Here is a 14,690-nt window from a genome sequence, read left to right as displayed (position 1 = left end):
AAGATTCTACAGCCATGCTGACATGGATCGTCATAGTGAGTACGCCATCCTCAGTAAGCCTAAGCGATCTATTTTTAAAGATGCATGAAGATTTTATTGGGACATTCAGTGACAGTTTCCGCTTTAATGACCATGCAAACAGCCATATTATGAATCACTGTTGTACTGATCAGTGAACAGTATTATTTTCCTCTCCAGATTTTTTAGAGCATTTTTGAGAAAAAAATATGTTTTATGTTTCTCATACTGTTATGTAGATAGCACCAGTCTTTGATGCAAAGGAGAGCACAGAGCTGTTGACACAATTTGCAGACGGGTCTTGTCCATGCATACAGACCTTTGTTTGAAGCTACAGTACAGACCAAAAGTTTGGACACACCTTCTCATTTAGAGATTATTCTGTATTTTCATGACTATGAAAATTGTACATTCACACTGAAGGCATCAAAACTATGAATTAACACATGTGGAATTATATACTTAACAAAAAAGTGTGAAACAACTGAAAATATGTCTTATATTCTAGGTTCTTCAAAGTAGCCACCTTTTGCTTTGATGACTGCTTTGCACACTCTTGGCATTCTCTGGATGAGCTTCAAGAGGTAGTCACCGGAAATGGTTTTCACATCACAGGTGTGCCCTGTCAGGTTTAATAAGTGGGATTTCTTGCCTTAATACAAATTCTAACAGTCTATTCAGTAGGACTATCGGCTGTGTATCCACCAGACTTCTGCACAACACAAATGATGGTCCCAACCCCATTTATAAGGCAAGAAATCCCACTTATTAAACCTGGCAGGGCACACCTGTGAAGTGAAAACCATTTCCGGTGACTACCTCTTGAAGCTCATCAAGAGAATGCCAAGAGTGTGCAAAGCAGTCATCAAAGCAAAAGGTGGCTACTTTGAAGAACCTAGAATATAAGACATATTTTCAGTTGTTTCACACTTTTTTGTTAGGTATATAATTCCACATGTGTTAATTCACAGTTTTGATGCCTTCAGTGTGAATGTACAATTTTCATAGTCATGAAAATACAGAAAAATCTTTAAATGAGAAGGCGTGTCCAAACTTTTGGTCTGTACTGTAGCTATAGGGTTATGTTTAGCCTTAGGAACTGTTTACAGATTGAATTAAACAATGTGTATTGATCATTTTATTTTATAAATATTTATAAATGCATGGGGGGCATCATACTGTTTATGGGGGCACTGTGGAAGGATCGTAATGTGTATGGGAGGCACTGTAGAGCATCATGTGTGGAGCTACTATGGGAGCATCATAATCTGTGGTAGGTCACCTTTGAACTGTGTGGAAAAGGCATCATATAGTATCAGAGAGCACTGTTTGGGTATCCTTATGTTGTTGTGTGTGGGTGGTACTATGTGGGAGCCATAAAAGTGGTAGTAACACTAAGGGACTTCACTAAGGTCACTATTTTTGGATGGGTGCTCTCGGACCAACGTTATTCTATTTGGCCATGCACATGCCTCATTAGAAAATAGTGCAGCATGCCCAAGTTTGATCCGATTTTCGAATATCACTCGGCAAGGCAAGTCAATGAGCCCATAGAAACCACTGGACTGGATGACATATGAGGTGCACCCCGATTTCCACGAGCTGACATGGAGAAAATGGAGAATTTTTTTTCTCCATTTTCTCCTCATCCGAGGGAATTGGATCACACTATGCTAACACTCTGATCAAACTCTGTGATTTGCATAATTGACCCAATTCTCTCGGAGGAGAGAGTACAGTCATCTGTACCTAGCCTAACTGTTCCTAAAAAGTAGGTTTGATAAACGCCCTTCTTCAACAATAAGTATATTGCAATCCCTTCAGAATTCTGTTCAGAATTGGAATTCATATACTCACCAGAGCCTAGGGGCTGTCCTCTAATATCCACATCATGTTCACCATGAGATAAAATAGCCCCTTTCGACACATACTATGGGACCACAAATAAAAAAAATACATCTAATCAATGGCATTTATGGTGAGATGCAGGACAAAACAGAATCTGGGAAGTGAAGTATATTTAGTCTTTTTTTACTTGTAGACTAGATGATTTTAGTGTTATGTTATTTGCCCTTTTTATAGAGAAGATTGCATCTGCCACAGCAGACTAGCCAGCTGTCCAGAAATGTGTGGACAGTCCACAAAAATTGTTAAAAATAGGGCGCACTTAAAATTGATGTATCTGTGAAGCTGGAGAAATTTGCATAGAATATCATGACTGTCATTTTTATCATTTTACATTTCACAGTGGATGCAGCTAATGTCTTCCAATCAGAATTATGGAAAGTAGACATATATCACTTATAATCTCAATGATTTAATATGATTTTCTAGTGTGTTTATAAAAATGTTGGCTGTCTGTGATTTTTTTGAGACGCTGCCCAGAAAAAATAAAATATTAAGTTGGCAATCCTGCACCACAAGTATACAACATGAAGATATAGAGATGAGACCCTCAAAGGTGAATTTTTTGTCTTCACCTTTCCAATACATTTTGGGGTTCAAAACAATTCACTCTCATTAGTTGATTTTTACGTCATGTATTGTTGACCTATAGGATACTCACAAAGTAGAAGAAGTGGAGTTGTCCATCTGCAGGATCCAGCTGGGATGTATTGATGAAGTATTCCACTGTTAGATACTGATCAGAGTCACACAACAAGTCACTTGTATTTGCTTCTACCTTCAGGTAGCTGTTACTTTCAGAGTAGAGCGGATACAACCAATTATAAGTATGTGAAGTTGTGGACTTATCTTCTAGAGAGAGCTTTCCCTGGATACAGAAGTAGAGCAATAAATTCATGTTATCTTTTTTGCCATTCATTTTTTTTTTTTACATAGAAAATATTTCTAAAGAGAAGTGCTGGGCAAAAATACTTGTTTCTCCTGTACAAGTCCTGTATTGCACTGGGAGATGGATCCTCAAGGGATGGAGATAGAGAAGCTACAGTAAAGGAAAATGAAGATGGACTACTGAATCAGAATCTCCCAAGTAAGACAGAATTGTTGCAATGCAACAACTTTTTTGTATTTGTACAGGGTCCGGCATCTCAGCTCCACAAAAGCCCCTTCCAACACAAACTATTTTTACTGTTCCTGCCTGGATAGATATGAGTCAAAACACTATTCTCCAACACCAACTAACTTGAAGGGAATGTATCTTCATGGGTCACAGTGCCCCCTACTATTCTCCAACACCAACCCACTTGAGGGGAATTGCCCTGCATCTCCATGGTTCCTTTTTCGATACCGATCTTTTGTCATCTGTGATCTTTTGTCATAAACGCTTGCAGCAACGCAAAGAGCTACACAACGACAGACCTTAGACTGAATTATGTGACCTTTGCGCATCTCTAACTCTCAAGTCATATGTCCTCTTTGACTGTTGGTTCTCAAATCCTTCTGATCATCAGATTGTTTCTCCTAGCAGGTATCTCTGACTTCACATGCTATTACAGACACCCTCTTCATCTTTTATGTTGCCTCCTGCTTTTATTTCTTTCTAAAACCCCCATTCCATGGCAGCACCATAGCACAATTCTAAGTCATGACACCATCCCTCTGTCAGTAGAGGAAAAAAAAAACACTGGCACTCCATCTTCTGTACACATTCTTTATATTGATTTCCTCTTGCAAACCATAAGGCATATACCATAGCTGATGTGTTTCAGAACTAAACATCCCTACATCAGTGTCAAGTTCTCCCAAGGCCAGTATAGATTCTGATGCTCCTTTTTTGGCAGATCAGACTTTGTAGCTATCAAGGGTGTACAGTGCTGGCCAAAAGTATTGGCACCCCTGCAATTCTGTCAGATAATACTCAGTTTCTTCCTGAAAATGATTGCAATCACAAATTCTTTGGTCTTATTCTCTTCATTTAATTTGCTTGCAAGGAAAAAGCACAAAAGAGAATGAAGCAAAAATCAAATCATTGATCATTTCACACAAAACTCCAAAAAAGGGCCGGACAAAAGTATTGGCACCCTCAGCCTAATACTTGGTTGCACAACCTTTAGCCAAAATAACTGCGAACAACCGCTTCCGGTAACCATCAATGAGTTTCTTACAATGCTCTGCTGGAATTGTAGACCATTCTTCTTTGGCAAACTGCTCCAGGTCCCTGATATTTGAAGGGTGTCTTCTCCAAAATGTAATTTTGCTATCTCTCCACAGGTGTTCTATGGAATTTAGGTCTGGACTCATTGCTGGCCACCTTAGAAGTCTCCAGAGCTTTCTCTCAAACCATTTTATAGTACTTTTCGAAGTGTGTTTTGGGTCATTGTCCTGCTGGAAGACCCAAGACCTCTGAGGGAGACCCAGTTTTCTCACACTGGGTCCTACATTATGCTGTAAAATTTGTTGGTAGTCTTCAGACTTCATAATGCCATGCACACGGTCAAGCAGTCCAGTGCCAGAGGCAGCAAAGCAACCCCAAAACATCAGGGAACCTCCGCCATGTTTGACTGTGGGACCGTGTTCTTTTCTTTGAATGCCTCTTTTTTTTTCTGTACACCCTATGTTGATGCTTTTTCCCAAAAAGCTCTACTTTTGTCTCATCTGACCAGAGAACATTCCTCCGAAACGTTTTAGGCTTTCTCAGGTAAGTTTTGGCAAACTCCAGCCTGGCTTTTTTATGTCTCGGGGTAAGAAGTGGGGTCTTCCTGGGTATCCTACCATACAGTCCCTTTTCATTCAGACGCCGACGGATAGTACGGGTTGACACTGTTGTACCCTCGGACTGCTGGGCAGCTTGAACTTGTTTAGATGTTAGTCGAGGTTCTTTATCCACCATCCGCACAATCTTGCGTTGAAATCTCTCGTCAATTTTTCTTTTCCTTCCACATCTAGGGAGGTTAGCCACAGTGCCATGGGCTTTAAACGTCTTGATGACACTGCGCACGGAAGACACAGGAACATTCAGGTCTTTGGAGATGGACTTGTAGCCTTGAGATTGCTCATGCTTCCTCACAATTTGGTTTCTCAAGTCCTCAGACAGTTCTTTGGTCTTCTTTCTTTTCTCCATGCTCAATGTGGTACACACAAGGACACAGGACAGAGGTTGAGTCAACTTTAATCCATGTTAACTGGTTGCAAGTGTGATTTAGTTATTGCCAACACCTGTTAGGTGCCACAGGTAAGTTACAGGTGCTGTTAATTACACGAATTAGAGAAGCATTACATGATTTTTCAAAGGGTGCCATTACTTTTGTCCACCCCTTTTTTAGATTTGGTGTGGAATTATATCCAATTTGGCTTTAGGACAATTCTTTTTGTGTTTTTTTCATTGAAGACAAATTAAATGAAGATAATAATACCAAAGAATTTGTGATTGCAATCATTTTCAGGAAGAAACTGAGTATTATCTGACAGAATTGCAAGGGTGCCAATACTTTTGGCCAGCACTGCATATACCATAGAATGGGTCATTTTGATGTTATGGGGAACCTGCAATGAAATATGACTATTCCAGATTGGCTGCATCCCTTATAATAATTACTAATGACCTATGCATGATTTCCTTCTCCTAAAACATAGCAAATAAGGATTGGAGAATCAACCCATGATTATACAGAAAGCTATGTCATGGGTTATTTGGGTCATGCTGATATTAAATGGGTTTTCCACTGTCAACAAAGTGGTTTCCAAACAATTGCAGTCATGTAAAATATCAAAGTCAGTTAGTACTTTCCCTTCGTGGACGCTGTGTCCAGCGCTGACTCTCCACTGCTGCTACCATCTATGTATTTTGGCTGCAGCATTAATGCCACGTCTATTGCACACATCAATGCCGTCAACATCGGCAGAGCCACTGAGCTCAGTGAATGGCTGCAGAGAGCCGGCATTGAACCTGAGGAGGGTAATTTCTATCTGTTGTTGTTTTACATGACTGCAATCATTTGGGAACCTCTTTGTTGAGTATGGAGAACTTGTTTCAGCAGCACCAAGAAAAATACTCATTTTAATCTTTGCTACAGGGATCCATCACTGCGATTTGTCAATAGTGGATACCGTGGCAGCTACATTGATAATTACTTTATTAGCAAGACAAAATTTGAGGACATTGTATATTAAAGACATAAAAAAGTCACAAAAAGTTGCAGTAACATCAACTCATACTGTACTACTATGAAAACACCGGGAAGATAAGAAGGTTTTCTACAGTTCTACATGTAGTGTATCGTGACACTTACATGCACAGACACCATGTCATCCCACGTTGAGGTGTCCACAGTGAAAACTGCAATTCCCTCTTCATTTGTCACTGCCGTCAGGTTTAAATCTTCTTCTTCAAAGCCCAATACCAAGTAGACTGTTTCATTCACCTTAGGCTGAAACGTTTCTGAAACTTTCAACTGTAAAAGGAAAGACATGTATTCCACTAATAGTCATTGCTTCTGGAGGCAAACACACACCAGTGGTGAACTATTGGACTGGCAGTGCTAGTGTGACGGGGCTAATTTCATGTAACCATTAAAAGGCTCCAGAGAAGCTAGAGTACCCAGGGGGTCATTTATCATGGGGAAAAATTTTAAAGTCAGTTTTGCTTGGGCTGCCTTGTCTTAATTTTTCACAAATTCATTAAAGGGAATATGTCAGCAGGTTTTTGCTACTTTATCTGAGAGCAGCCTCATGTACACAAAGAGATGCTGAATTCAACGATCTATCACTAAGATTACTGGTTGCAGCCGTTAAGACACAATCAGAGTTTTTAGATTTAGTAATGCAGCAGAGCTGAGAAAGCTAACCCCGCCCACACCAGCCTCTGTATATACAAAGTACATAGACAGTGAGCTGCCTGTCACGGGCGGAGGAGTCACAGCAACGATAAGCTACTAGTGCTAAATCAATCATTGTAAGCAAACAAAACCTCAGAGCTTCATATGAGATACATTGCTGAATTCAGTGTTTTAAGCCCTACAACATGCTGTCTTCAGCTTACATATCAAAAATTTGCTGACAGATTTCCTTTAAAGGGGATCTGTCCCTTCTAATAAATATGTCACTTATTCTTTCTAGTGTAAATTTCACTGTTCTCCTCAATCTGGAATGGTTTTTCATTTGTTACTTTGTCTCTCTGTTCCTGAGATATGGCAGCATGTAATTCTCACCTCCTTAACTATGTGGGTGTGGTCTGGAACTCTTATGGGCGTTTTCTTGAAGACTATGCCCCTTCCCACCTAAGAAGACTATATTTACATACTAGGAAGAGAGGGCCATTTCTCAGGAATCAAGAGGCGAATAAACTTAACAAAAACAACGCCAGATTAGCGAGAACAGTGACATTTCCATTATGTAAAAAATTACATATTTATTAAAAGTGACAGGTCCTCTTTAAAGTGTCACACATTGTCAAATTTGATACATCTTTATATATCATGCTTCTGTCTACAACTGATTTTCCTAATTTTAAATCTTCCCCAACTGGAGTGACAATTGCATCTTTTTTCAAAAGTCCAAATTTTTAAATCTCTCTTAAACCATATATGTTATTGTAGGGGGTTTACTCACTTGGGTGTGACGGGAGGAAAACAGGAAGCATGTTCCTTTAAAAGTTCAGCCAAAAGGAAAAAGTAAACAGCCTTTAGTTCAGGAAAACAAAGTAACGTGTCCTTAGCAGGTTTCTGCTCAGCCAGGCCTGTGTGGCACACAGGCAGGGTAACGTCCAATATCCTGGCTCAGTCTGGAGACAATCATACACAGGAGGCCTTCTCCCTCAAAACACACAGACCATGTGCCAAACAATGGCATCCATTTTAAAGGCTGTTAACCACACCCAGAGATGAGGTCTGTGGGTAGCTGGACCCGCCCATTCTCTCCAAGCTACCCATAACCCAGTCCCAGGTGCACCAAACGATCCTCTTAGTGCTTATGTGCCCTAGAGAAACACACCGGGCTACATCACAGAGGACTGCCATCTCTGTGACACATACCTCCCATCGACTATGCGACCGTTAGCCACCTTACACTATATACAGCATACTGCAGTATTGCTGTATATAGCACTGGCAATCGGACGATCGCAGGATCAAGTCTCCTAAGGAGACTACAAAATAGTAAAAAAAATATGTAAAAAAAATACTAAAGTTCAAATCACCCCCTTTTCCCCCAATTAAAAATTAAGAAATAAAAAATAATTAAAAATACACATATGTGGTATATCCACATCAGCAAAAGTCTGATCAAAATATAACATTAATTAATCCAACTGGTAAATGTCATAACAAGGGAAAAAAATCAAAACACCAGAATTGCAGAGCAAAAAAAAAAAATGCAACAATAGCCGATCAAAACATCATATCTATCCTAAAATGGTATAAAAAAACACCAAAAACCAAGCCATCAAACAGCTTCATCTACCGAAAATGTAAAATGTTATGGGTCTCGAAAAATGACTACACAAAATGGTATTATTTAAAAGTACAACTCATCTTGCAAAAAAACAAGCCCTGACACGGCTATGCTAATGGAAAAATAAAGAAGTTATGGCTCCTAGGAGGAGGGGAGGAAAAAAATGAGAGCACATAAAAAGAAAATTAGCTTTTTGTCCAAGGCCATATTTTTTCAAAAAACAATTCTTCCTATACTTATATCATCACCTTAGCAGTAATCGGGATTCCTTTCTGATAAAAATTAGGAATGTTCTCAAGCTTCATGTGCAGACCAGAGGTAACAAGTGGAACGTCAAATGCTTTTTCTGTGTACCCTAAGAACACACAAACAAAAAGATTATGGCTCTGATTCATTATGCTGTTTACATCAGAATTTTGGAATAAAATATTTTGAAATGTCACAGAATTTTTGGTGAAAAACTAAGTTACGCAAAAATTTTACGACTTTTTCCGTGTACACACCAGTTTCGGACAACATCGTCGGAGCTGGAGAAGAACCAAAGGTGAAATGGGGTGTAAAAAATTAATCAAAAGTGACGGTGTTCCTTACAAAAGAATTGCTACTCGTGTTTCTGACTGCTAAATACATTCTCAATGGGGCTTCTGGAAAAACTGATAGCAACACTTGGGAGCCACATAGGGAATGAAGGGAGTTGCAGTTAAGCATGAGCACGGCCTGACGCTAAATTCTAATGGGAATAAAATTCCCCTATTCTGCCAAACGATGCATGTCCTAGAGATTAACCCCCCACAGATTAACAAGTTATTACCGGAAACCCCTTTATATATAGTAAATTGTTATATAGAATGTAACTCACCAGAAATGTCCTCTGTTAGTGAAGCTATGATTAATAAAGGCTTATATAGAGATGTATTGGTTATATTGAAAAAGGCAAGGTCAATCTCTCTTGATAGACACCCTTTGTCATCAGTCTGATGGAAAAAAAAAAAGGTAAAACTAGCAAAAAAATGAAAAAATATTTTAGCATTTTTTTGGACATGAATATTTGGAATAATATGTAATAATTGTCTAATAGGTTGGTCCCACCTTTGTTATCACCAGCTACTAGGAGATTAGGAATTTAGGAAGTCTCATTAATTTTGAGAACATGACCCGCAGCTTACAATTTCCATCCATTCCTCACCATGTGAAGATCTAGACTAAGTCCAATCAAGTAGGACTTTGGGGAAAGAGGGTATTCTGGATGTTTAGGCTATGGAAAGAAAGCCAAGCTCTTGACCAACTCGAGTTGAATAAAATCAAATCATCACTTTAGATCAAACTTTTAAAACTCATGTAAGAGTGGTGAATGAAATATAGTCATCTACGCATTTCAAATGCCGTGTGCGTTCTTAATCAGGATGAGGTATGCACACAGTGTTTGAAACGAGTTGATGTATATTTTTCACTCACCACTCTTACATGGATTTTAAAAGTTTGACTTATTGATACAAGAAAAATATAACTTTGCACCTTGTTAACCAGTAGATAGAAAAATATTAAAATGTAAGAGTCCTCGGTAGTTGATACCTTGTAATGGCTAACTGCAAAGATAGTAATAAAAAGTAAGCTTTTGAGACTACTCAGATCTCTTCATCAGGCATAGTCTAACACAAAATCTGAAGAGTCACATATTTATATACAACAGACATAAGGTAAGACAAGTGACGTGCATCAGAATTATCAGTGTGAGACAGGTAGAAAACAGTTGTGGCAGCAAATTTTATAGCAGTTCATAGATAAGGAGTGTGAAAGTTTTATTGTCCTCTGATTTAGGTCTGGTCCATGGTTTTGATATCCCCTTAAAGTCTGAGGAGCACGTTCCTTAATTGATGTAAAAAGACATAAATCCATGCGACACATTTGTTCCTGCTCTGATTGTGTCAAAGGTCATCATAAGTTTGTACTCACACACTCTTCTGTCTCTGTGATGTGAAGTTACCTTTCAATACCAGCAATTTCATGTCCATGATGCTCTGATCACTGATCAGGCCTACAAAAGTGTTTGGCCACAGGTAGATCTATTCTTTTTTCCTTTTATTGTGTGGCAATGAGAATTTTTCCTTGTTCTAACTTTTTATCCTGTCTCCCCCACATACAGACCACCAGTTGGATATTTGGTGCATATAATTTGTTACGGATCCGGGTGGTGGAACCTCTGTGCTGCGGTGCAAGGAGGGACCAGAGGGGCGTAACTAGGTATCAACTTGGAGCGACCAAGGTCGTACGGCGGCTCAATCGACTCTGTGACCAGGGAGGAACCGAGCAGAGGGACCAGGTGCTACTCTGGGACCAACTTTGTATGAGAGCAGGTGACTCCCATGGGTCAGAAGGCAGGGACTGACCGGTATAGCAGATGGGCACAGGCATGGCAGGTAACAAGCAGGAGCCTCCAGGTAGGCTGGCTGGTAGGCACAACAGGTAACAGGCAGGTGCCTCCAGGTAGGCTGGCAGGTAACAAACAGGAGCCTCCAGGTAGGCACAGCAGGTAGCAGGCAGGAGCCTCAATGTAGGCTGGCTGGTAGGCACGGCAGGTAACAGGCAGGAGCCTCCAGGTAGGCTGGCAGGTAACAGGCAGGAGCCTCCAGGTAGGCTGGCTGGTAGGCACGGCAGGTAACAGGCAGATGCTTCCAGGTAAGCAGGCAGTCAGAGCCCATAGACAGACTGGCGGACTAAACGTAAGACAGACTGTCGGGCTGGAGAGTAGTCAGGCTGGCGGACTGGACTAGGTAATCAGGCTGGCGGACTGGACTTGGTAGTCAGGATGGCGGACTGGACTTGGTAGTCAGGCTGGCAGGCAGGACTGATAGTCAGGCCGGCGGGCAGGACTGGTAGTCAAGCAAGCAGCGGAACCTGAGGGCTGAAGCAGAGGTAAGTACACAGTGCCACAACTTTGCTCGGGCACCTCCATTTTGGAGGAGGCACCTTATATATGGGAGATCCTCCGGCCATTGGCCAGGGACTCCTTAGGATGGCGCGCGTGGCGCCTTTAAGAGGGAGGGAGTGCGTGCACGCCTTAAGCACAGTGCCTGGGAAGCTGCACGCGCCGGCAGCTGCTGAGACAGGAGCGCCGGAGGACGCCGGGCGGGGCGCGCGGCGGTAAGAGGGACGGCGTCTCTGCCTGTCAGGGGGCAGAGATGCCGATGCTATAGTACCCCCCCTTTACGCCCCCTATTTTTTAGGCCAGAAAGAAATTTTTTAAGGAGAAACGGGGCATGAATGTTCTCCCTGGGTTCCCAAGTTTTCTCCTCTGGGCCAAACCCCTTCCAATCCACCAGAAAAAAAGTTTTTCCTTTTACCCTCTTGGTGGCCAGAATGTTCTCTACCTCAAAAACGTCCTCAGCGGAAACCGGAGCTGGGGGAGTACCTGGATTGTCGGAAAAAGAATTAAGCACAACTGGTTTGAGGAGAGATACGTGGAAGGAGTTGGGAATCCGCAAGGTGGCCGGGAGTTTTAACTTGTAAGCCACTTGATTGATTTGCTTGAGGACTTCAAATGGACCGATGAACCGAGGACCCAACTTATAGGAGGGTATTTTGAGACGAACATGTTTGGAGGAGAGCCAAACCTTGTCTCCCGGACGGAATTGAGGCGGATCCAGACGTTTCTTGTCAGCATGTTTCTTCATCCGCTCGGAGGACTGAAGAAGTGCGGACCTAGTGTTTTCCCAAATGGTGGAGAATTCGCTGACCAGAGACTCCGCGGCAGAGTTGTCCACAGAAGCGGAGATGGGGAACGGAATCTGGGGATTTAGACAATAGACCTCAAAGAACGGGGATTTGGAAGTAGATTCGCTCTCATGGTTGTTATAGGAGAACTCGGCCCATGGTAGGAGCTCCACCCAATCGGTATGGTGAGCATTGACAAATTGCTGGAGGAAGCTGGTAAGGATCTGGTTGATACGTTCCACCTGGTCATTGGACTGCGGATGGTAAGCAGAGGAGAAATCCAGGATGACATCCAGCAGCTTACAGGTGGTTCTCCAGAAGCGCGAAGTAAACTGAACCCCGCGATCAGACACAATGTGGAGGGGTAGGCCGTGGAGACGGAACATGTGAAGGATGAAGTCCTTAGCCAGCTCAGATGCAGACGGGAGATCAGGCAGAAGGATGAACTGGGCCATTTTAGAAAAGTCGGCGACCACTCAAATGACTGTACAACCAGCAGAAACAGGGAGATCAGTAATAAAGTCCATAGCAATGTGTTGCCATGGGGCAGCAGGTACGGGAAGAGGCAGGAGGCGACCAGCTGGAAGATGTCTGGGAACCTTGTTGCAGGCACAGGACGAACAGGCCATCATGAAGTCTACCACATCCTTGCACAGGGTAGGCCACCAGTAATGCCGGGTAATGAGCAGGAAGGTCTTCTTCTGGCCGGCATGGCCGGCTAGTTTAGATGAATGACCCCAATGAAGAACCTTCTTACGATCCACTACAAACGTCTTACCGGGTGGGAGACGAGTCAGGTCCAAGGGGGCCAAATTCATCATTTTGGAGGGGTCGATGATGTGCATAGGCTCCTCCTTTTGATCGGAATACAGGAAGGATCGTTCTTGTACACCGGGCGGTAATGTAGGATAAAGTCGAAGCGGGCGAAGAACAAAGACCACCGGGCCTGACGCGGATTGAGTCTTTGGGCATTCTGGAGATATGCCAGGTTTTTGTGATCAGTATAGATGTTCACCGGGTACAGAGTCCCTTCAAGAAGGTAACACCACTCCTCCAGTGCTAATTTGATGGCTAGCAGTTCTCGGTCTCCTATGGAGTAGTTGCGCTCAGACGAGGAGAAGAGCTTGGAGAAGAAGCCACAGGTTACCATTCTCCCGGATGAAGATTTTTGGGTGAGCACCGCTCCTGCTCCGGAGGAGGACGCATCAACCTCCAGGAAGAACTGTTTGTTGTAATCCGGATGGTGCAGCACTGGGGCAGAGGAGAAGGCTTGTTATAAGGAGAGGAAGGCCTTCTCCACTTCGGGCGGCCATTCCTTGGGATTTGCTCCCTTACAGGTGAGCGCAGAGATGGGAGCAGTCCGGGAAGAGAAATGTGGGATGAAGAGATGGTAGTAGTTGGCAAAGCCCAGGAATTGCTGAATCGCCTTCAACCCCTCCGGACGAGGCCACTTTAAGACAGCGGAGAGCTTCTCGGGGTCCATTCGTAGACCTGTCTTGGAGATTATATAGCCCAGGAATGGAAGAGAGGTCTGCTCAAACAGGCATTTCTCAAATTTTGCATATAGGTGATTCTGCCTGAGCCTAAGCAGGACTTGACGAACATCCCTCCGGTGTGTGGGAAGATCCGGAGAGAAGATCGAGATGTCGTCCAGGTACACCACCATTCAAGAATATAAGAAGTCACTGAAGATGTCATTGACTAATTCGTGGAAGACGGCGGGAGCATTGCAGAGACCGAAGGGCATCACACGGTATTCATAGTGACCGTCCCGGGTATTGAATGCAGTCTTCCACTCGTCTCCTTGACTGATCCGAACCAGGTTATACACCACACGTAGATCCAGCTTGGTAAAGATCTTTGCGCCCTTAAGGCGGTTTAACAACTCAGAGATGAGCGGAAGGGGGCATTTGTTTTTGACAGTGATTTGGTTGAGTCCTCTATAATCAATACAGGGACGTAGTGAACCGTCTTTCTTTTTGACAAAGAAAAATCCAGCTCCAGCCGGGAAGGTAGATTTCCGGATGAATCCCCTGGCCAGATTTTCTTCGATGTACTCCGACATGGCCCGGGTTTCGGCCGACGACAACGGGTAAATACGCCCACGGGGTGGAGTGGCACCGGGTACCAGGTCAATAGGGCAATCATATGGCCTATGAGGTGGCAGTGTCTCTGCTCCTTTTTGTCGAAGACATCTGCATAGGACCAGTAAGGTGCCGGTAGACTAGGTAAATTAGCCGGAGTAGGTGGAGGACTAGCCGGGCGAAACGGAACCAGACAGGTCTTATGGCAATCCTGCCCCCAACGGAGCACCTCACCGGATTGCCAATTCAGAACGGGTTCATGTCTCTGTAGCCAGGGTAGACCTAGCAATAGGGAGTGAGAGTCCGGAAAGCACATGGAAGGAGATCCTCTCTGAGTGCAGCATTCCCACCTGCAGGGTTACAGGTTCTGTGATGAGCAAGATGGTCACCGGAAGGAGTCTTCCATCCATGGAAGCGACTGCCAATAGTTCAGCCAGAGGTTTGGTGGGAATCTCATATTTCTCTACAAGGGACTGGGAAATGAGGTTCCCAGCAGCTCCGGAATCCAGATGTATGATTTCAAAGTAG

The 14,690-nt window shown here is 43.0% G+C and overlaps 1 protein-coding gene across 1 annotated transcript in view; it reads right to left on the bottom strand.

The window, feature by feature from the left end:
* LOC141273399 (alpha-2-macroglobulin-like protein 1) overlaps window positions 1-14,690 on the bottom strand; it is a 131,368-nt gene that overhangs the window by 89,260 nt on the left and 27,418 nt on the right. The window contains exons 9-13 of the mRNA XM_073685169.1: window positions 9,227-9,341; window positions 8,616-8,722; window positions 6,210-6,371; window positions 2,585-2,791; window positions 1,876-1,948 (exon numbers count right to left, since the gene is read on the bottom strand). Coding sequence (XP_073541270.1) covers window positions 1,876-1,948; window positions 2,585-2,791; window positions 6,210-6,371; window positions 8,616-8,722; window positions 9,227-9,341 — 664 coding nt within the window. The remainder of the gene's footprint in view (window positions 1-1,875; window positions 1,949-2,584; window positions 2,792-6,209; window positions 6,372-8,615; window positions 8,723-9,226; window positions 9,342-14,690) is intronic.

The sequence above is a fragment of the Phyllobates terribilis genome, unplaced genomic scaffold (assembly GCF_046119375.1).
Source record: "Phyllobates terribilis strain yellow unplaced genomic scaffold, ASM4611937v1 Scaffold_5__5_contigs__length_657084704, whole genome shotgun sequence".
NCBI classification, from domain to species: Eukaryota; Metazoa; Chordata; class Amphibia; order Anura; family Dendrobatidae; genus Phyllobates; species Phyllobates terribilis.
The sequence above is the reverse complement of the archived record's forward strand: the minus strand, read 5'-3'. Positions and strand labels throughout refer to the sequence as shown.